Source organism: Hyperolius riggenbachi, chromosome 8 (assembly GCF_040937935.1).
Source record: "Hyperolius riggenbachi isolate aHypRig1 chromosome 8, aHypRig1.pri, whole genome shotgun sequence".
NCBI classification, from domain to species: Eukaryota; Metazoa; Chordata; class Amphibia; order Anura; family Hyperoliidae; genus Hyperolius; species Hyperolius riggenbachi.
In genome coordinates this window covers 257,392,814-257,409,527 of record NC_090653.1, presented here as the reverse complement: position 1 = coordinate 257,409,527, position 16,714 = coordinate 257,392,814, and the positions used below count along the sequence as shown (strand labels likewise).

General features: G+C 50.0%; 1 protein-coding gene across 1 annotated transcript in view; it reads left to right on the top strand.

The window, feature by feature from the left end:
- Positions 1-16,714, top strand: part of LOC137527786 (properdin-like) — a 95,838-nt gene that overhangs the window by 46,072 nt on the left and 33,052 nt on the right. The window contains exon 6 of the mRNA XM_068248686.1: positions 12,140-12,313. Within this exon, the coding sequence (XP_068104787.1) occupies positions 12,140-12,313 (174 nt within the window). The remainder of the gene's footprint in view (positions 1-12,139; positions 12,314-16,714) is intronic.

Sequence of the window (16,714 nt, the reverse complement as noted above, 5' to 3'; positions counted from 1 at the left end):
GGAGGGCACCGGGAGAGGAGAGGGGAGGCTCATTAGGACGAGAGCCTTCCCTCTCCTTAGGTGAGTATCTGACTTTTGTTTTTTAGATCTGGTAACAATGGCTTAAAGTGCTGGAGGCAAATTACTAGATTATGTAGGGAAAATAGTTTGTTACATTGATGGGTTCTGTTAGGTGAAGTATTGCTAGAACATGGAGGATAAATAGTATTTTATGCTGTAGAGGCTATATAGTGTTCTAGATCAATTTACAGGATTCAAAAGGTCTCTGCATACAGTTGCATTTATTTGTGTCTTCATCCAGGGAAATAGGAACCAACAACACACAGGGAGGCATCTAGGGGGGGGGGGGGGGGGGCAGACGGGTCTCTTGCCCCAGGCGCAGTTTGTTGAATTCTTAAAAAGGCGGCAAAATTTGGATGGGGAATGGCAGTTTAGGCGCCAAAACCTGACTATTAGGCGCCTAAACTGCCATTCCCCATCCTGTTTTGACGCCTAATGGTCAGGTTTTGGTGCCTAAAGATCAGGTTTTGGCGCCTAAACTGCCATTCCAATTGTCAAAACCTGACCTTTAGGCGCCAAAACCTGACCTTGCCTCAGGCGCAACTTGGTCTAGATCTGTCCACAGTCTAGACAATCTTATCAATTAATCAAGTATAACAGTGCCATCCACAGGCCAGATGTATGAACACCACATACTGTAATTATAGTGTGGGACAAAGGTAATTATTGGCCCACTTTCCCACTGCACAAGGAATACTCAGACAACTAATGGTGTCAAGATGTCAGTTCCATCCTTGTGGCTCTTATTATAATTTTCAGAGAATCAGAAACTGCCTCACACTTGGCTTTATCATCAGCATTCAGAGGAGACCAACTTCTCCTACATGACTTTGCCTACTGATGAAAAAGGAAGCTGAAATGACACATGATCACGATCAGCCAGTCGAAGTGCTCATGTGTTAATCCATTTCCTGTTTTACCTTACTAGTATTTTGCCTACTAAGAGAAATCAATAATCTCTTGTACCTTTAGCCCTTCGGATAGTTTTCGTCCTATGTCAGGACAGCCCTCTATGTCTTGACTTTTAGCTCTGTTGGTCTTAAGGTAGAGGCAACTGCCAGGGCCGCGCCTGGGCGGGTGCATTGCACCCAGGCGCCTCTCTCTGACAGGCGCAGCCTGGCCACCGCTCCCCCCCTCTGGCCGCCGCTCCCCCTCTAGCCGCCGCTCCCTCCCCCCCCCCCAGCACATCAGACCTCGATCAGGCGGCAACCAATAGTGCGGGCGCTAGGACCTAGCACACCGCACTGATATGCGGAAGTGACATCACTACCGCATATAGAGCAGGTGCGTCCGGCGCCCACTCTTACTGGTCGGGTCGCCACTGATCCTGAGGTCTGACACTGCAAGGTGATGGGGGAGCAGCGGCGGCTAGAGGGGAGGTTCCTGTCACTCACTGCCTAAAGGGGCTCCCTGTCACTCACTACCTAAAGGGGTCCCTGTCACTCACTGCCTAAAGGGGTCCCTGTCACTCACTGCCTAAAGGGGTCCCTGTCACTCACTGCCTAAAGGGGTCCCTGTCACTCACTACCTAAAGGGGTCCCTGTCACTCACTACCTAAAGGGGTCCCTGTCACTCACTACCTAAAGGTCTCCCTGTCACTCACTACCTAAAGGGCTCACTGTCACTCACTACCTAAAGGGCTCCCTGTCACTTACTACCTAAAGGGCTCCCTGTCACTCACTACCTAAAGGGCTCCCTGTCACTCACTACCTAAAGGGGTCCCTGTCACTCCCTGCTAAAGGGGTCCCTGTCACTCACTACCTAAAGGGGGTCCCTGTCACTCCCTACCTAAAGGGGGTCCCTGTCACTCACTACCTAAAGGGGTCCCTGTCACTCACTACCTGAAGGGGGTCCCTGTCACTCACTACCTGAAGGGGGTCCCTGTCACTCACTACCTAAAGGGGGTCCCTGTCACTCACTACCTAAAGTGGTCCCTGTCACTAACTACCTAAAGGGGTCCCTGCCAATCACTACCTAAAGGGCTCCCTGTCACTCACTACCTAAAGGGGTCCCTGTCACTCACTACCTAAAGGGGTCCCTGTCAATCACTACCTAAAGGGGTCCCTGCCACTCACTACCTAAACGGGGTCCCTGTCACTCACTACCTAAATGGGTCCCTGTCACTCACGACCTAAAGGGGGTCCAGGCTGGCTACATATACTGGGGACACTGACTGTTTGTCATTATGTGAAAAGCTGTCTCGTATGTGCATTTACTGGTGAAAAGCTGTCTCTTATTATGTGCATTTACTGGTGAAAAGCTGTCTCTTATTATGTGCATTTGCTGGTGAAAAGCTGTCTCTTATTATGTGCATTTACTGGGGAAAAGCGGTCTCTTATTATGTGCATTTACTGGTGAAAAGCTGTCTCTTATTATGTGCATTTACTGGGGAAAAGCTGTCTCTCATTATGTGCATTTACTGATGAAAGGCTGTCTGTCATTACGTGCATTTACTGGTGAAACGGTGTCTCTTATGTGCATTTAGTGGGGACATTTTGTCAGTAAAAATAATCTTTGTCAGTAAATTTTTAGGTATTTGTCAGTAAAAAATAACATGAAAGGTTGGCAACACTGGCAGGCTGCGCAGCGCAACGGGAAAGATACAGGCAGCCCACCTCACGCTTGGGCTTGGCGGGGGGAGGAGCCGACGACAGCGAGCGAGAGTAGGGTGGCCGCAGGCAGCCATAAATACGCAGTGTGTGACTGAGTCGCACTCGCAGAACCTCTCAGCCTGTGTCAGTCCAGAGACTAGCAGACTCGCAGGCAGCCAAAGCCAGCCAGGAGCAAGCCAATGGAAGAGGGGTAGGAATGGGGTATCACATGCATGCGTAAAGAGGTGAAAGGTGTGGGTGTGATTAGGCAGGACATGGATGTGGTTATGTGGTTGGGCGTGGTTAATTTAACCACTCCCATAGGCGCCAGAGAAAATCTTGCACCCAGGTGCCAGGCACCCCAGGCTCACCCCTGGCAACTGCTCAGGCCTGTTTCATCTTAACTCCCCCCACCTTCCTTTTCTTCACGGACATCCGAGGCGAAAATAAGGTGATGAGAAAAACAATTGTATCCATCCTCCTTCTCCTAAAAATGACTTTTTTTTAGATATCCCACAGTTTTATTTTATATTTAAATCTAGTTTTTAAGTTTTTTGTAACGTTTGCGGAATCGTTTTCGTGGTCAGCGCACGAGATGCGCACTGACACAGCGAAAACCTTCCACAAGCGTATTATTGGATGAACCCAGGCTAGGTGCAATGCACCAGCAGAGGGCAATTCCCACCGGCAGATGGCGCTGTGGAGTGCAGACGAGTACAATCGCTGCACGGCCACAGATGCCAGATGGGGATTGTACAGATCAAGACAATGCGGGACTGAACAGCCCATAAAGAGAAAGAGCACAGGGACAGGATGAATGTGTGTTCACCAATCTAGTCGCTAACCCTGCGACGGTGAACACACATCAGCAGAAACAAAAGTAGGAACGCGATCGCGAGAAAGGCGATCACCAGAAGTGACACAAGACAGACTAGAACAGAACGCAAGAGGAGCAAAGGCACAGCAAATAATACAATGAGAATGATAAAGAAAATAACAAACGCTAACTAAACGCAAACACCGCACCCATTCGCAACACTGAACGTGTTTATAACGCGGTCTCTGCGTGTTAAGCACAACAGAGACAAGCACGTCTAACTAACCACCGACAGACAAACACGAAACAAAGAACGTGAACGCTTCCTTAACGGTTACCTCACCGAGCCTACAGCAAGCGCCCGTATCAGACAAGACAGACAAACGAGAAACAGGAACTAGGCAGAAAGGATTCACCGCTCTTCCGCTAGAGCAAGTGTGATCCAAGCAGGAACACAGATCAGAAAGATCCACAGCCGCTAACGCTAGCGGCTAGTGCGATCTAAACAAGACAGATCAGATGAGGTAGCCGGAAGCAACCGCAGCTCCAGCTTACACTCCAGAAACTAGATCAGAAGGATCCACAGCCACCACCGCTAGAGGCTACTGCGATCCAGACAAGACAGATCAGAAGGGGCTACCAGTAACTACCGCAGTGCCGGTTAGCACCCCAGACAAAAAGAACGATTTCCTGTCGACCACCGCTGGGACAGGACAATCGCAACAGACAAACAAACATATGCAATCCTAACTGCACTAGGGAAACTGCCTAGTGCAGTCCAAAGAATTACTCTAAGATAACTTTAACAAGAAGTAGCTTGGCTGACACTCTAGGAGTGTTTACTATAAACCCTGAAGGAATGACCAGCAAAGCATTCTGGGAGCAGAGAGCTCTTATAGTGCCAGTCATCAAAGGAGGCAGGTAGGGGATTTGCATAACGAATGTATGCAAATTCCTCAGCAGCAGAACAGACCAGAAACTTGCAATGGAAAAACAGGTCTCTCTTCCAGAGACCTGCAGCCCACAGACTAGAGGAATGGTCAAACAGCTGTCTGCCAGTGCAGCCAGCTGAGCGGATCATCACATTTTTACTGTTTCATTGTCTCTGCTGAATGACACTTTCATTGAAGTACGCCAGAGCTCAAATCTATAAATTATTTATCTTTTTTATCTCTTTCCTGCTCTCAGAAGCCATTTACTGACAGGGAAGTATTTTACGGTTGTAATTACTAATCAATGAGGGTTATGCTATAGTCTGACCCAGTCCCAACCCGGAGAGAAACTGTCACTTACATACCTGATTTTTAACTCTTTCAGGCAGAGAAAGAACAGAAGGAACACAGCCTAGTTATTTGTGTGCTTGGTAATATGTATATATATATATATATATATATATATATATATATATATATATGTATGTATACATATACAGTGGGTTGCAAAAGTATTCGGCCCCCTTGAAGTTTTCCACATTTTGTCATATTACTGCCACAAACATGAATCAATGTTATTGGAATTCCACATGAAAGACCAACACAAAGTGATGTACACATGAGAAGTGGAACGAAAATCATACATGATTCCAAATATTTTTTACAAATAAATAACTGCTAAGTAGGGTGTGCATAATTATTCGGCCCCCTTTGATCTGAGTGCAGTCAGTTGCCTATAGACATTGCCTGATGAATGCTAATGAGTAAATAGAGTGCACCTGTGTGTAATCTAATGTCAGTACAAATACAGCTGCTCTGTGAGGGCCTCAGAGGTTGTCTAAGAGAATATTGGGAGCAACAACACCGTGAGGTCCAAAGAACATACAAGACAGGTCAGGGATCAAGTTATTGAGAAATGTAAAGCAGGCTTAGGCTACAAAAAGATCTCCAAAGCCTTGAACATCCCACAGAGCTCTGTTCAAGCGATCATTCAGAAATGGAAGGAGTATGGCACAACTGTAAACCTACCAAGACAAGGCCATCAACCTAAACTCACAGGCCGAACAAGGAGAGCACTGATCAGAAATGCAGTCGAGAGGCCCATGGTGACTCTGGACGAGCTGCAGAGATCTACAGCTCAGGTGGGAGACTCTGTCCATAGGACAACTATTAGTCATGCACTGTACAAAGTTGGCCTTTATGGAAGAGTGACAAGAAGAAAAGCATTGTTAACAGAAAGCATAAGAAGTCCAGACAAGGCCTGGAGGTGAAGTGCAACGAAATCAGGAGGGCCTACACATGATAGTGTAGCCTGCCTGGTAGGAAGGGGTTAATAGGTAGGAGTAGGAAGAGGTTGGGCTAGTGGGGGAGGTTCCCGGGGTTTGGGATTAAGGAAGGCGGGGGGCGGAGACACTTCAGTTGGACGGTTGGTGTGAAGCTGGAGAGAGGCTACGTACCAGCATGTCCGACATCGAGGCCTTGATCGCCTGGATCCGAGCTGAGGCGGCATCCAGGGGGCCGGATTGGGTCAACATCCAGTTGGCCGCTATGGCTGCGGGTCCCAGCGGGCAGCAGCAGGAGCTGGCGCGGAGGACATCCAGACCGCCTGACAGGCTTAGCCCGGATCCGACCTCGAGGTCGCAGAGGAGGAGTGGGAGCCCCGTTCGTGACCCTCCGGCGCCCCCTGCCAAGAGGCAATCGGCGGCAGGTGGGTCAGCCGGGAGGAATTCCGCATCCAGGAGCGGATCGTCAGGCGGAGCCAAAAAAGGACGGAGCAAGACGGGGGCGGCGGCCGCTACGCAGCAGGCCCCACGCGCCGCCAGGAAGCAGAAGGGAAGCGGCAGCTCAGGTCACGCGGGCACCGCCTCCTCTCCGAGCACGGCGGTGGCCCAGACGAGCATGCCATCCAGCGGCAGCAGCAGAGGGGGCGGAAGTGTTCCAGCAGCCGGCAACAGGAGCGGGGAGGATCAGAGAGCAGCGCAGAGTGGAGGCCAGACTGCGCAGGGGGCTCAGCATCAGAGCGGGACGGTCGCAGGACGCAGCGACTTGGAGGCAGGTGTGAGCGCGACAGGATCCGGATCAGCGGTCGGGCAGGTTGTCACCCCTGCGCCACCAGGTGAGGCCACCATTAATCAGCATTCTGCCAATATGTTATGTGATGTGGGGTTTGGGGTGCAAGGGGGGCAGGCACCAGTAGGTGGGGGCTGGGCAGGGAGCGCTCAGGCGACTATACTCCCAGCGTTAGAGTCATTTATGGCTGGCATGAAAAGCTTGCTGGCCGGCCCTTCAGCAGCTAGCGGTTCGCCGGCGGGGGCTTGGGCGGGTCAGTCCTTGGCGCAGGCGCCCTTCTGGGGGGCTCCCCAGATGGGATGGCAGCAAGCAAGGGTCACGGGGGATGGCGTTGGAGCAGCTGCTCAGCAAGGGGGTGTGACTGCCTCAGTAGGGGCTGCCGCAACAAGTACGGGCGTTCAACAGGTGCAAGCACAGGTGGTGTTGCCGGTAAGTGATTCGGGCAGCACGGAAGTAGCGGTACAGACGAATGAATCTGCTGGGGAGGGTGCGAAATCGGGAGAGGCTGAAGTAATCAGATTAGCGGACGCGGCGAAGTCAGAAATGTACGTTTGCCTTAGCGGGCCGCTGGGGGTCCACCTCAAGGCTGAAGTTCGTGAGCGCATTTGGAAGGGTGAGTTTGTGGAGATATTCTCTCTGCTTCACTTGGCAAAGTTCAACTTGGATAAAGTGAAATCGACTGAATCCAAAAAAGAGGAGGAGGAGCGGCGTAGGTATAGGTTGATTCCACGCACGTTCCAGAATTGGTTGCAAGCTTTCGAAATTCTTGCATGCGTGATTGGGGAAAAGAATCCGGAGTGCTGTTCAGCTCTCTTCTGCTACCAGAACGCAATTGGGGAGGCATATAGGAGGTATGGGGGGGATGCTTGGTTAAAATATGACGAGGCATTCCGGCAGAGAAAAGCGGTTCGGCCTTCAGTGTGCTGGAACCACAAGGATATAGAGTTGTGGATGAGTTTAATGATTCCATCAACCGGGCAGCAGTCCTTTCGAGGGCAGGACAATGCAGGTCCCACGGGAAAATCAGGCAGTAGGACCAAGGGCATATGCTGGCAATTTAACGATGGCTCCTGTCGATTTGGTTCCTCGTGTCGTTTTAAGCACGAGTGTTCCGGATGTGGCGGATCGCACCCCGCGGCCAGATGTTATAAGCAAAAGAGAGGTAGGGCATCGGATTCTGGAGGCAAGAGGGAGGACGCCGGTGAGGGTGCAAAGGATGGAGCCGTTTCTATGTAAGTACCCGTGGGCGGAAGATGCGGCATTCTTGCGGTTGGGGTTTACAGAAGGTTTTATCATACCCAGCCAATGCGCTTCTCAGGGTGAGGGGTGCCACAGGAACCTAAGATCGGCTAACGACTTGCCTGATGTGGTGGCTTCGAAATTGGAGAAAGAGATTGCAGCGGGGCGTGTGGCAGGGCCATTTGATGTTTGCCCACTGCCTGGCTTAATAGTGTCACCATTGGGTGTGGTCCCAAAGAAAGAGCGGGGCGCGTTCCGCCTCATACATCACTTGTCGTATCCAAAAGGGTCCTCTGTCAATGATGGCCTGGCAGAACAGGACACATCGGTTGTGTATACTTCATTTGATGTAGCTCTTCGGTGGGTGAAGAGGTTGGGTCAGGGTTCCCTGTTAGCAAAAACAGACATTGAGTCTGCGTTTAGGCTGCTGCCAGTTCATCCGTCTAGTTTTAGGTTGTTAGGGATTGTTTGGGAGAAGAAATATTTCATAGATCTTTGCCTCCCTATGGGCTGTGCTATCTCTTGTTCATTTTTTGAGAAGTTCAGTTGTTTTGTTGAATGGGTCGTCCGTGAAGTCTCAGGGGTGCGTTCTGTTATACATTACCTGGACGACTTTTTGTTTATGGGGGCGGCGGACTCGGCAGATTGTGCTTCCGCGTTAGCCATCATGTCCCAGGTTTGTAAGGATTTTGGTATTCCTTTGGCATCAGCCAAAACAGAGGGCCCGACAACGTCATTGAAATTCTTGGGAGTACAGATTGACACTGCTGCAATGGAATGCAGCCTCCCAATCGACAAGGTCAGGGACCTCCAGCTCACTATCCAGGTGATAGCGGGGAGGCGTAAGATCACTTTAAGGGACTTGCAATCCTTGCTGGGCAAATTGAATTTTGCCTGCAGGATTATGCCGATGGGCCGTATCTTCTGCAGGCGCCTGTCGAGCGCGACTGCCGGGGCTTCGTCACCTCACCACAGGATTCGGTTGACAGCAGACATGAAGGAGGATCTGAAGGTTTGGTTAACCTTCTTACAGGATTTTAATGGGCGTTCCCTCTGGATGGAAGAGGAGGTGAGTAACTTCAGCATCGAGCTGTTTACGGATTCATCTGGGTCTCACGGTTTCGGAATTTTTATGGCAGGTGAGTGGTGTGCTTCCACATGGGATGAGTCCTGGGTGGAGGCGGGTTTCACATCAAACCTAGTGTTATTGGAATTGTTTCCAATAGCTGTTGCATTGAAGTTGTGGGGGCCGCGTCTGGCGAACAAACGTATTCGCTTTAACTGCGACAATTTGGGCGTGGTATTGGCAGTAAATAAGTTCTCTGCCTCCTCGCCGCCAGTGATACGGGTTATGAGGCAGTTGGTTCTGTTGTGTTTGCGGTTCAATATTTGCATTTTTGCTGTACATTTGCCGGGGGTCGACAACATCATTGCTGATGCCCTCTCTCGCTTCCAGTGGGACAAGTTCCGGGCAGCAGCGCCTACGGCGGAAGAGAGTGGGGTTCCTTGTCCAGAGAGGATGTGGTCGATTCCTTTCGGGTGATTTCACAGCTGATTAACAGATCACTATCGGAGTCGTCATGGGCAGCGTACGCGCCGGTGTGGAAGGCGTGGGACGCTTTGGCGGCTCAGGTAGGTGACTGCTCCTCTGATGATGATCGATCGTGCCTGCTCCTGTATTTCGTGTGAAAAAATTTCGCGGAGGGCACGTCAGCTGCGGCCATGTCAAAAAAGTTGGCGGCATTGGCCTTCTTGTTCAAGCTTAGGGGTCAGAGGGATGTGTCGAAGGATTTCAGGGTAGTGCAGGCGATGAAAGGTTTTAGGGTGGGGTCACTCAGAAGGGATACTAGACGCCCGGTTACATTCGAGGTGTTAAATAAGGTAGTGCTTGCCTTGCAGGGAGTATGCTCTAGTAATAGCGAAGTGGTTCTTTTCAGTACTGCGTTCGTTTTGGCATTTTTCGGGGCGTTCAGGGTGGGGGAGCTGGTCAGCAGGTCCAAGTCGGCAGTGGGAGGCATCCTCGCCGGTGACGTCTCGGTCCAGGAGGGAGCCGTGTCGATCATGCTGAAAAAATCAAAAACGGATCGCCAGGGAAAAGGAAAGTTGATCACTTTGTTCAAAATCGGGGGGTCGCTTTGCCCACGCGAGAACGTGTTACGCTTCTTGCCACTCAGGCCGCTATTGGCGCCGGTCTTTTTAGTACATTCGGACGGGTCACCTTTGACCCGTTTTCAGTTCACGGCCATATTTCGCAAGTGCCTTCAACGTGCGGGCCTTCCGGCGGGCGAGTTCGCCTCCCACTCGTTTCGAATAGGTGCAGCAACAGAGGCGGCGAGATGGGGGCTTAGTGAGGATGTTGTGAAGAGAATAGGCAGATGGGATTCTATGAGATATAGGTCATATGTTAGACCTCATTTGATTTGAGCATCAGTTTTTTCCAGGAGACGATATTAGTTTTGTTTTGTTTCTTTTTCTTTTATGTCTTGCAGGGAATCCAATATTAGTGTGGATATTCGGACATTCATATGTCGCTAGGGGTGCAAGAAGAGCTGCAGTTCGCCCGGAGGGGCGGCAACTTGGTTTCCCTCGGCAAGAGGTCCGTATACGCTGGTTGGGATTCCCGGGCATGCTCTGGGCCCGGGTTTTGCCCGAGATCCGCAGACATGCAGAGTGGGATAGGGCCCCGGACGTGCTGGTCTTGCATGTCGGGGGCAACGATATTGCAGCAAAATCAACTAGGACCATAATTCGGGATATTAAGTTTGATTTCTTAAGACTTAAGAGAGAGTTCCCGGCCACAGTTGTTGTATGGTCGGACGTGGTAGCCAGGTCCACATGGAGATTAGCGAGGTCAGTGAGCAGAGTTAATAAAGCAAGGGTCAAGCTGAACAAGGAGGTAGCGAGGTTTGTGGTTCACAATGGGGGGGTGGCGATCAGGCATGTGGAGCTTGAAAGCGATCTTCAGTTACTCCTGAGTGGTGATGGCGTTCACCTGAACGACATTGGCTCTGATTTATGGGCTTTAGGTATAGAAGAGGGCATTCAGAGAGCTTTGAGGGTGTGGGCCTCTCTGGCATGAGGGGTCACGCCGGTTCGTGGTGGAGGGGTAGGGGCTCCGAAGGTTGGTGAATTTTGTGGGGTATTTGCCTCAGGTGCAAATCACCCGTTTATCGTATCAGCAAGTGAGAGTTACTCGGTGGGCATGCAGCTGTCCCTGTGCCGGTGACTGCGGCTAGGGGCCGGTTTCAGGCTGCTTGCCAGTTATCCTCGATGTCAACTTAAGGAGAATCTCGGACCCCCTTACCTCAGCTCTCTGGATCTACGTTTAAGTTCTTAAGTAATGTTTGGTAAATAAACGGGCTGCTTTGGCCTATTAAATCCAATTATGGTGTCCAGTGTGTTATTTGGGTCATTTGGGGTTTTTAAATATCTGGGAAGGCTAGGCTGTTGCTACTATCATGTTTGCTGTTTGCCACAAGCCATGTGGGGGACACAGCAACCATGTGGAAGAAGGTGCTCTGGTCAGATGAGACCAAAATTGAACTTTTTGGCCAAAATGCAAAACGCTATGTGTGGCAGAAAACTAACACTGCACATCACTCAGAACACACCATCCCCACTGTCAAATATGGTGGTGGCAGCATCATGCTCTGGGGGTGCATCTCTTCAGCAGGGACAGGGAAGCTGGTCAGATTTGATGGGAAGATGGATGGAGCCAAATACAGGGCAAACTTGGAAGAAAACCTCTTGGAGACCGCAAAAGACTTGAGACTGGGGCAGAGGTTAACCTTTCAGCAGGACAACGACCCTAAACATAAAGCCAGGGCAACAATGGAATGGTTTAAAACAAAACATATCTTTGTGTTAGAATGGCCCAGTCAAAGTCCAGATCTAAATCTAATCGAGAATCTCTTGCAAGATCTGAAAACTGCTGTTCACAAACGCTGTCCATCTAATCTGACTGACCTGGAGTTGTTTTGCAAGGAAGAATGGGCAAGGATTTCAGTCTCTAGATGTGCAAAGCTGGTAGAGGCATATCCTAAAAGACTGGCAGCTGTAATTGCAGCAAAAGGTGGTTCTACAAAGTATTGACTCAGGGGGCCGAATAATTACGCACACCCCAATTTGCAGTTATTTATTTGTAAAAAATGTTTGGAATGATGTATGATTTTCGATCCACTTCTCACATGTACACCATTTTGTATTGGTCTTTCATGTGGAATTCCAATAAAATTGATGCATGTTTGTGGCAGTAATGTGACAAAATGTGGAAAACTTCAAGGGGGCCGAATACTTTTGCAACCCACTGTATATATATATATATATATATATATGTATGTATATATACACACACACATCTCATCATGTCACATTTCACCGTGGTTGTCCTTTCAGCTAAGATAAAAAATACTTTTTTATATTTGCTACAGTTGATGGGGGTTGGGGAGAATGGCAAAACCCCTCAGAATGTTCGGTCACCTGCGGCATTGGACAGAAGACGCAACAGAGGTCTTGCAACAATCCTGCCCCTCGTCATGGAGGAAAAAGTTGTTCTGGATCACCAACTAAATACCTTGTTTGCAATACAGCAAAACAATGTCCAAGTAAGTTCAGGGCTGTCTATAAAGTGTGGGGCCTTTGCTAAATCTGGAAGTTGGGATGTAAAACCACCAAAACACAAAATGCCAAATCATGTCTGGTTTTTTTTTTTTTTTTTTTTAAGTAGTCCATACCACTACTCACAAAAGCTTTAGGTACCGGTATACTGATTACAATTTTTTTTCGACAGGGCTTTTATATTCTTTTTAATCTATTACTTGCAATCTTAGTGGTTCTGGGTACCTCTGTTATACTCACTAGATCCGGGGTCCAGCTCTGGCCACTCAGAACTCCATCCTGCACACACCTCTCCAGAGCAATCATAGCCCTGGCAGGGGCGGGACTACATCACTGGCACGAAGGCCAGGGTATTTAAACCCTGGCGAATCAGCGTTCAGTGCTGTTCCCTCACCTTGGACAGCCGCAGCTTGTGCTACATGCTGTCCGTGACTCCAGTCACTGTAGTCAGTCCTGTCTTCCGTCAATCCTGTCAGATCTGTAATTAAGCCTGTAATGTCAGTCCAATCATAATTCAGTTGTGCCACCTGTCAGTCTCGTCATCGGCCAACCCTGTCATTCCAGTCTTCATTCAGTCCTGTCAGCTGTCAGTCCAGCCTTCAGTCAGTCTTCTTCTCAACTATAAGTCCGATCATCTGTCAGTCCTGCCCTGTCACATCAGACCAGCCAGTCTGGCCTGTTCCTCTAGTCACTGGCGTGACAATAGGGGAAGAAGCCCCTGCCCCCGCGGGGGGGGGGGGGGGGTCCTGCATCTATCTAAGTGTCAGCAGCAGCGGCGCGGCAGCAGCGGCGCGGCAGCAGCTATAATTACCTCCATTCACCACGGAGGTTGCCGATCTGCAAGAGCTTCACATTACTTCCTGTTAAAACAGGAAGTAATGTGAAACCCTTGCAGATCGGCAACCTCCGTGGTTAATGGAGGTAATTATAGCTGCTGCCGCCGGCGCTGCTGCCACTAATAGATGCAGGAGGGGAGCGCAGAAGGGAGAGCCTGAGGTGAGGGAGGTGGGGGACTGTCCCCCCTCCCCGTTGATGTGCATAGCTCTCCCCTCATTCTGCGACCCCTCCTGCCCTCACAAAACGGCCATGAGTGGGCTCCAGGGTGGGGTGGGAGTGGGGGGGGGCGCAAGACTTTTTTCCCAGGGGACCTATTTTACCTAAAAATGTCTCTGGTTACTGGCCTCCTGCTTAACCTTCCTGGCGGTAAGCCGCGCAGGAGCTGTGGTGATATATTGGGGTGCTGATAATGTTAAGGATAATAACAGAACATATTTCTGTCCTTTTTCTGTCTACTGGGAAAAACCTCAGATGTGTATTGTGCTTGGTAGTAATTGGTCACCTGGCCAGAGTAAACTGAAGGGTAATGTAAGTCTGCATGTAAATGTACATTACCTCTGCCCTCATTGTCCAGCCGGGGAAACTGTGTGTACTGCTAATTAGCGGCCAATTGAGGAAGAATAGGCTGGTCGGCATGGCTTTTGAACTGGAATCAGCCATTGTCCCATCATACAAAGCAAGCCTACCAGAGTGTTGGGGATGGGAAGCTGACACCTGAAGGTTGGAAATTTACATGGAAGGGGTTGGAAATTTCTACAGACTTTAAAAACGGAAGTGGAATTGCTTTGAAATCTGTAAGTGTAAACAGGATTACAGGCAAACTGCTACCTGTAACCAAAATTCAATCTTTTCATGGATGTGCTAAAATACACTTTAACCAAGGAAATAATGTGGAGGAAGCTTTTTGATGTCTGCAGAGTTCAATGGGTGAGATTGTATCCTGCCAAACTTCAAGAAGCTAAAACAGGAACCCCCTTTGAAGTTTGCATATCACAAGAAAGATTATGACAAGCGTTCGGTGATGTCACAAACTGCATTAGTTCCTGGGGGCTGGACATTAAATGCCCCAGGGGACACTTCGGACTATTTAAGCTGGCCCAGGACAGCCACCGGTATCTTCTCTCGGAGGTAGCGAATAGCTAGGGATGATCGCGACTCCTGGTCGAAACGGCGTCCTCCCGTCAAACAACGTTCTAACCTAAGCTGGTAACGTTCTTTTTTTCCCCCGTTTATTTTTACGCAAATATCCGTGTGTGTTATCTTTGTAACTTTTATCTTGTAACTATTTTTACTTTGTTTTTTGTAATCTTTTTGTATATATTAAGTTCTGCACTGTTCTATGTTTTTCTGGAATATTAAATTATTATTTAATAAGCTTGACTTCTGCCGTACTAAACTAACACTCATAGCCTAGAAGAGACTGAAGTGTAACCGTGTATAAGTTCATGCCTAATTGTACGCTTGAGCAACACTACCGTATGAAATTGTAATTGCATTGTGTGTGGGGGTGTTTGTCATACGTTGGCCTAAGCGCGCAGCTGACCCAACGTACGAACAACACCAGTGCGAGTAGCGACAGCAGAGTGGCTAACAGTATCGTTCGGAACGACTGTTAGTGGGTCTTTGCTTCACGACAGTGTAAGATTGCAACTGTGTGTGTGTGTGGGTGCGTGGCGTTCCCGTATTTGGCCTAAGCGCAAAGCTGACCCAAATACGAAAACGCGGAGTGCGCGCTGAGGACTCGACAGCAGAGTGGAAGTGTCTAGCGAACCGCTAGGGGTGGCAGTGAGAGGTGTTCTGAAGGGTTCCAGCCTTGTTTTAGCTTGACTAAGGCTGCTTCCCCTCTCAGTCTGGTCAAACCCGCAGTCGGGAACCGTATACACAGGCATGCCGCGGGCCGGTTCCTGACATAATTGGCTGGCAGTGGTGGGAACGTTTAGTACATTAGTACGCAGTTTAGCTCGCTATTCTGAGTACTAAAGGCTGGAAGCTTGCTAGAAGCAACTAGCCTACAGAAGTCTACTCAGTGCAGAATCTATATACGTTTTTGTTTTGTTCAAAGATACACACTTGGTATTTTGCTTTCCCTTTTCCCCCCTTTTTTGTTTTTATTTTTTGCAACACGATGGCTCAGAAAGCATCCAGCTATGCAAGGCAAAACAAAGAGATACTACTCAACCTGTGTGAGCACAAAGGCATCGAGACGGTGAGCGGCCAGACTAAGGAGCAGTTAGTTCATGCGCTCGAGGAGTATGATGAGGCAGAGCGAGCCCGTGCTTCAACGTCAGCGGATGCAGCTCACGACACGCCAGAGGAGGAATCGCTCCCGCCACAGAATGCGAGTGGAGACGATGTCCTGGACGATCCACCGAGCAGGGAGATGCCATCTCTGGAAGCTGATCTACAGCTACTGAACTCGGCTGATCCTGAACTGCGCCTAAAGCTGATCCTACTGCACCGACAGGCAGAGAAGGAACAAGCGGCCCAGCGACTCCAGGCCGAGAGGGAACAAGCTGCCCAGCGACTCCAGGCCGAGAGGGAACAAGCTGCACAAAGACTCCAGGCCGAGAGGGAAAGTGCTGAACGGCAACACCAGCTGGAGCTGGCTAAACTTCAGCAGCAGAACCGGTCTGCTGGACCCGCAGAACGCGAAGGTGAGCGAGTCCACAGAATCCCCCTGGATAAGTTCCCCGCTATGGACAAGGACTCTGACATAGACACTTTCCTACAGGGGTTTGAAAGGACTTGTCGGCAGTATGGGGTGCCCCGTGAGCAGTGGGCAAGATACCTTACCCCAGGGCTGAGAGGCAAGGCCCTGGAGGCGTTTGTGAGTCTCCCCCAGGAGGAAGGAACAGACTTTGAGGCAATTAAGAAAGCCATCATTGCGCGATACCACCTCACGCCAGAGGTGTATCGCAAACGTTTCAGGACAGTGCAGCGAGGTCCTAATGACAGTTACCTGGATCATGCTTGCAACCTGCGCACTGCTTTCCAGCAGTGGTTAAAAGGACTGTCAGTCAAAACCTTGGATGCCCTGCAGGAGCTGATGATAAAAGACCAGTTCCTACACACCTGTCCTGTTGAGGTCCGGCTGTTTGTGCTGGATCGAGAACCAAAGACAGTGGATGAGGCTGCGGAAATGGCCGATGCCTACACCGCCCATAGAGCACCTGAGTCCCGGAGAACTACTACGCCCAGCTGGAGGGGAGAACAGAGTGCTAAACCTGTGCCACCCAGCACCCAGAGGAGGCAAGCACCGCTGTCTCCTGGATTCAAGCAACCTGACATTCGGAAATGCTTTGTATGTGACAGGGTGGGTCATATCAGCACGACTTGCCCAGAGAGGAAGAGGGAGGCCCCAAAATCCAGTGAGGCCTCAAACCCCAGTGAAGTCCCAACGGCTTTGTGTGCTACCAGGAATGCCACTGGCTATGCAGAGAATCTGCAGCTTGTCACGGTTGGGGGTACAGTTGCCACTGGGCTGAGAGACACTGGAGCAGAAGTGACTCTCATACATCCCCAGCTTGTGAACCCAGAGCAGTACCTACCTG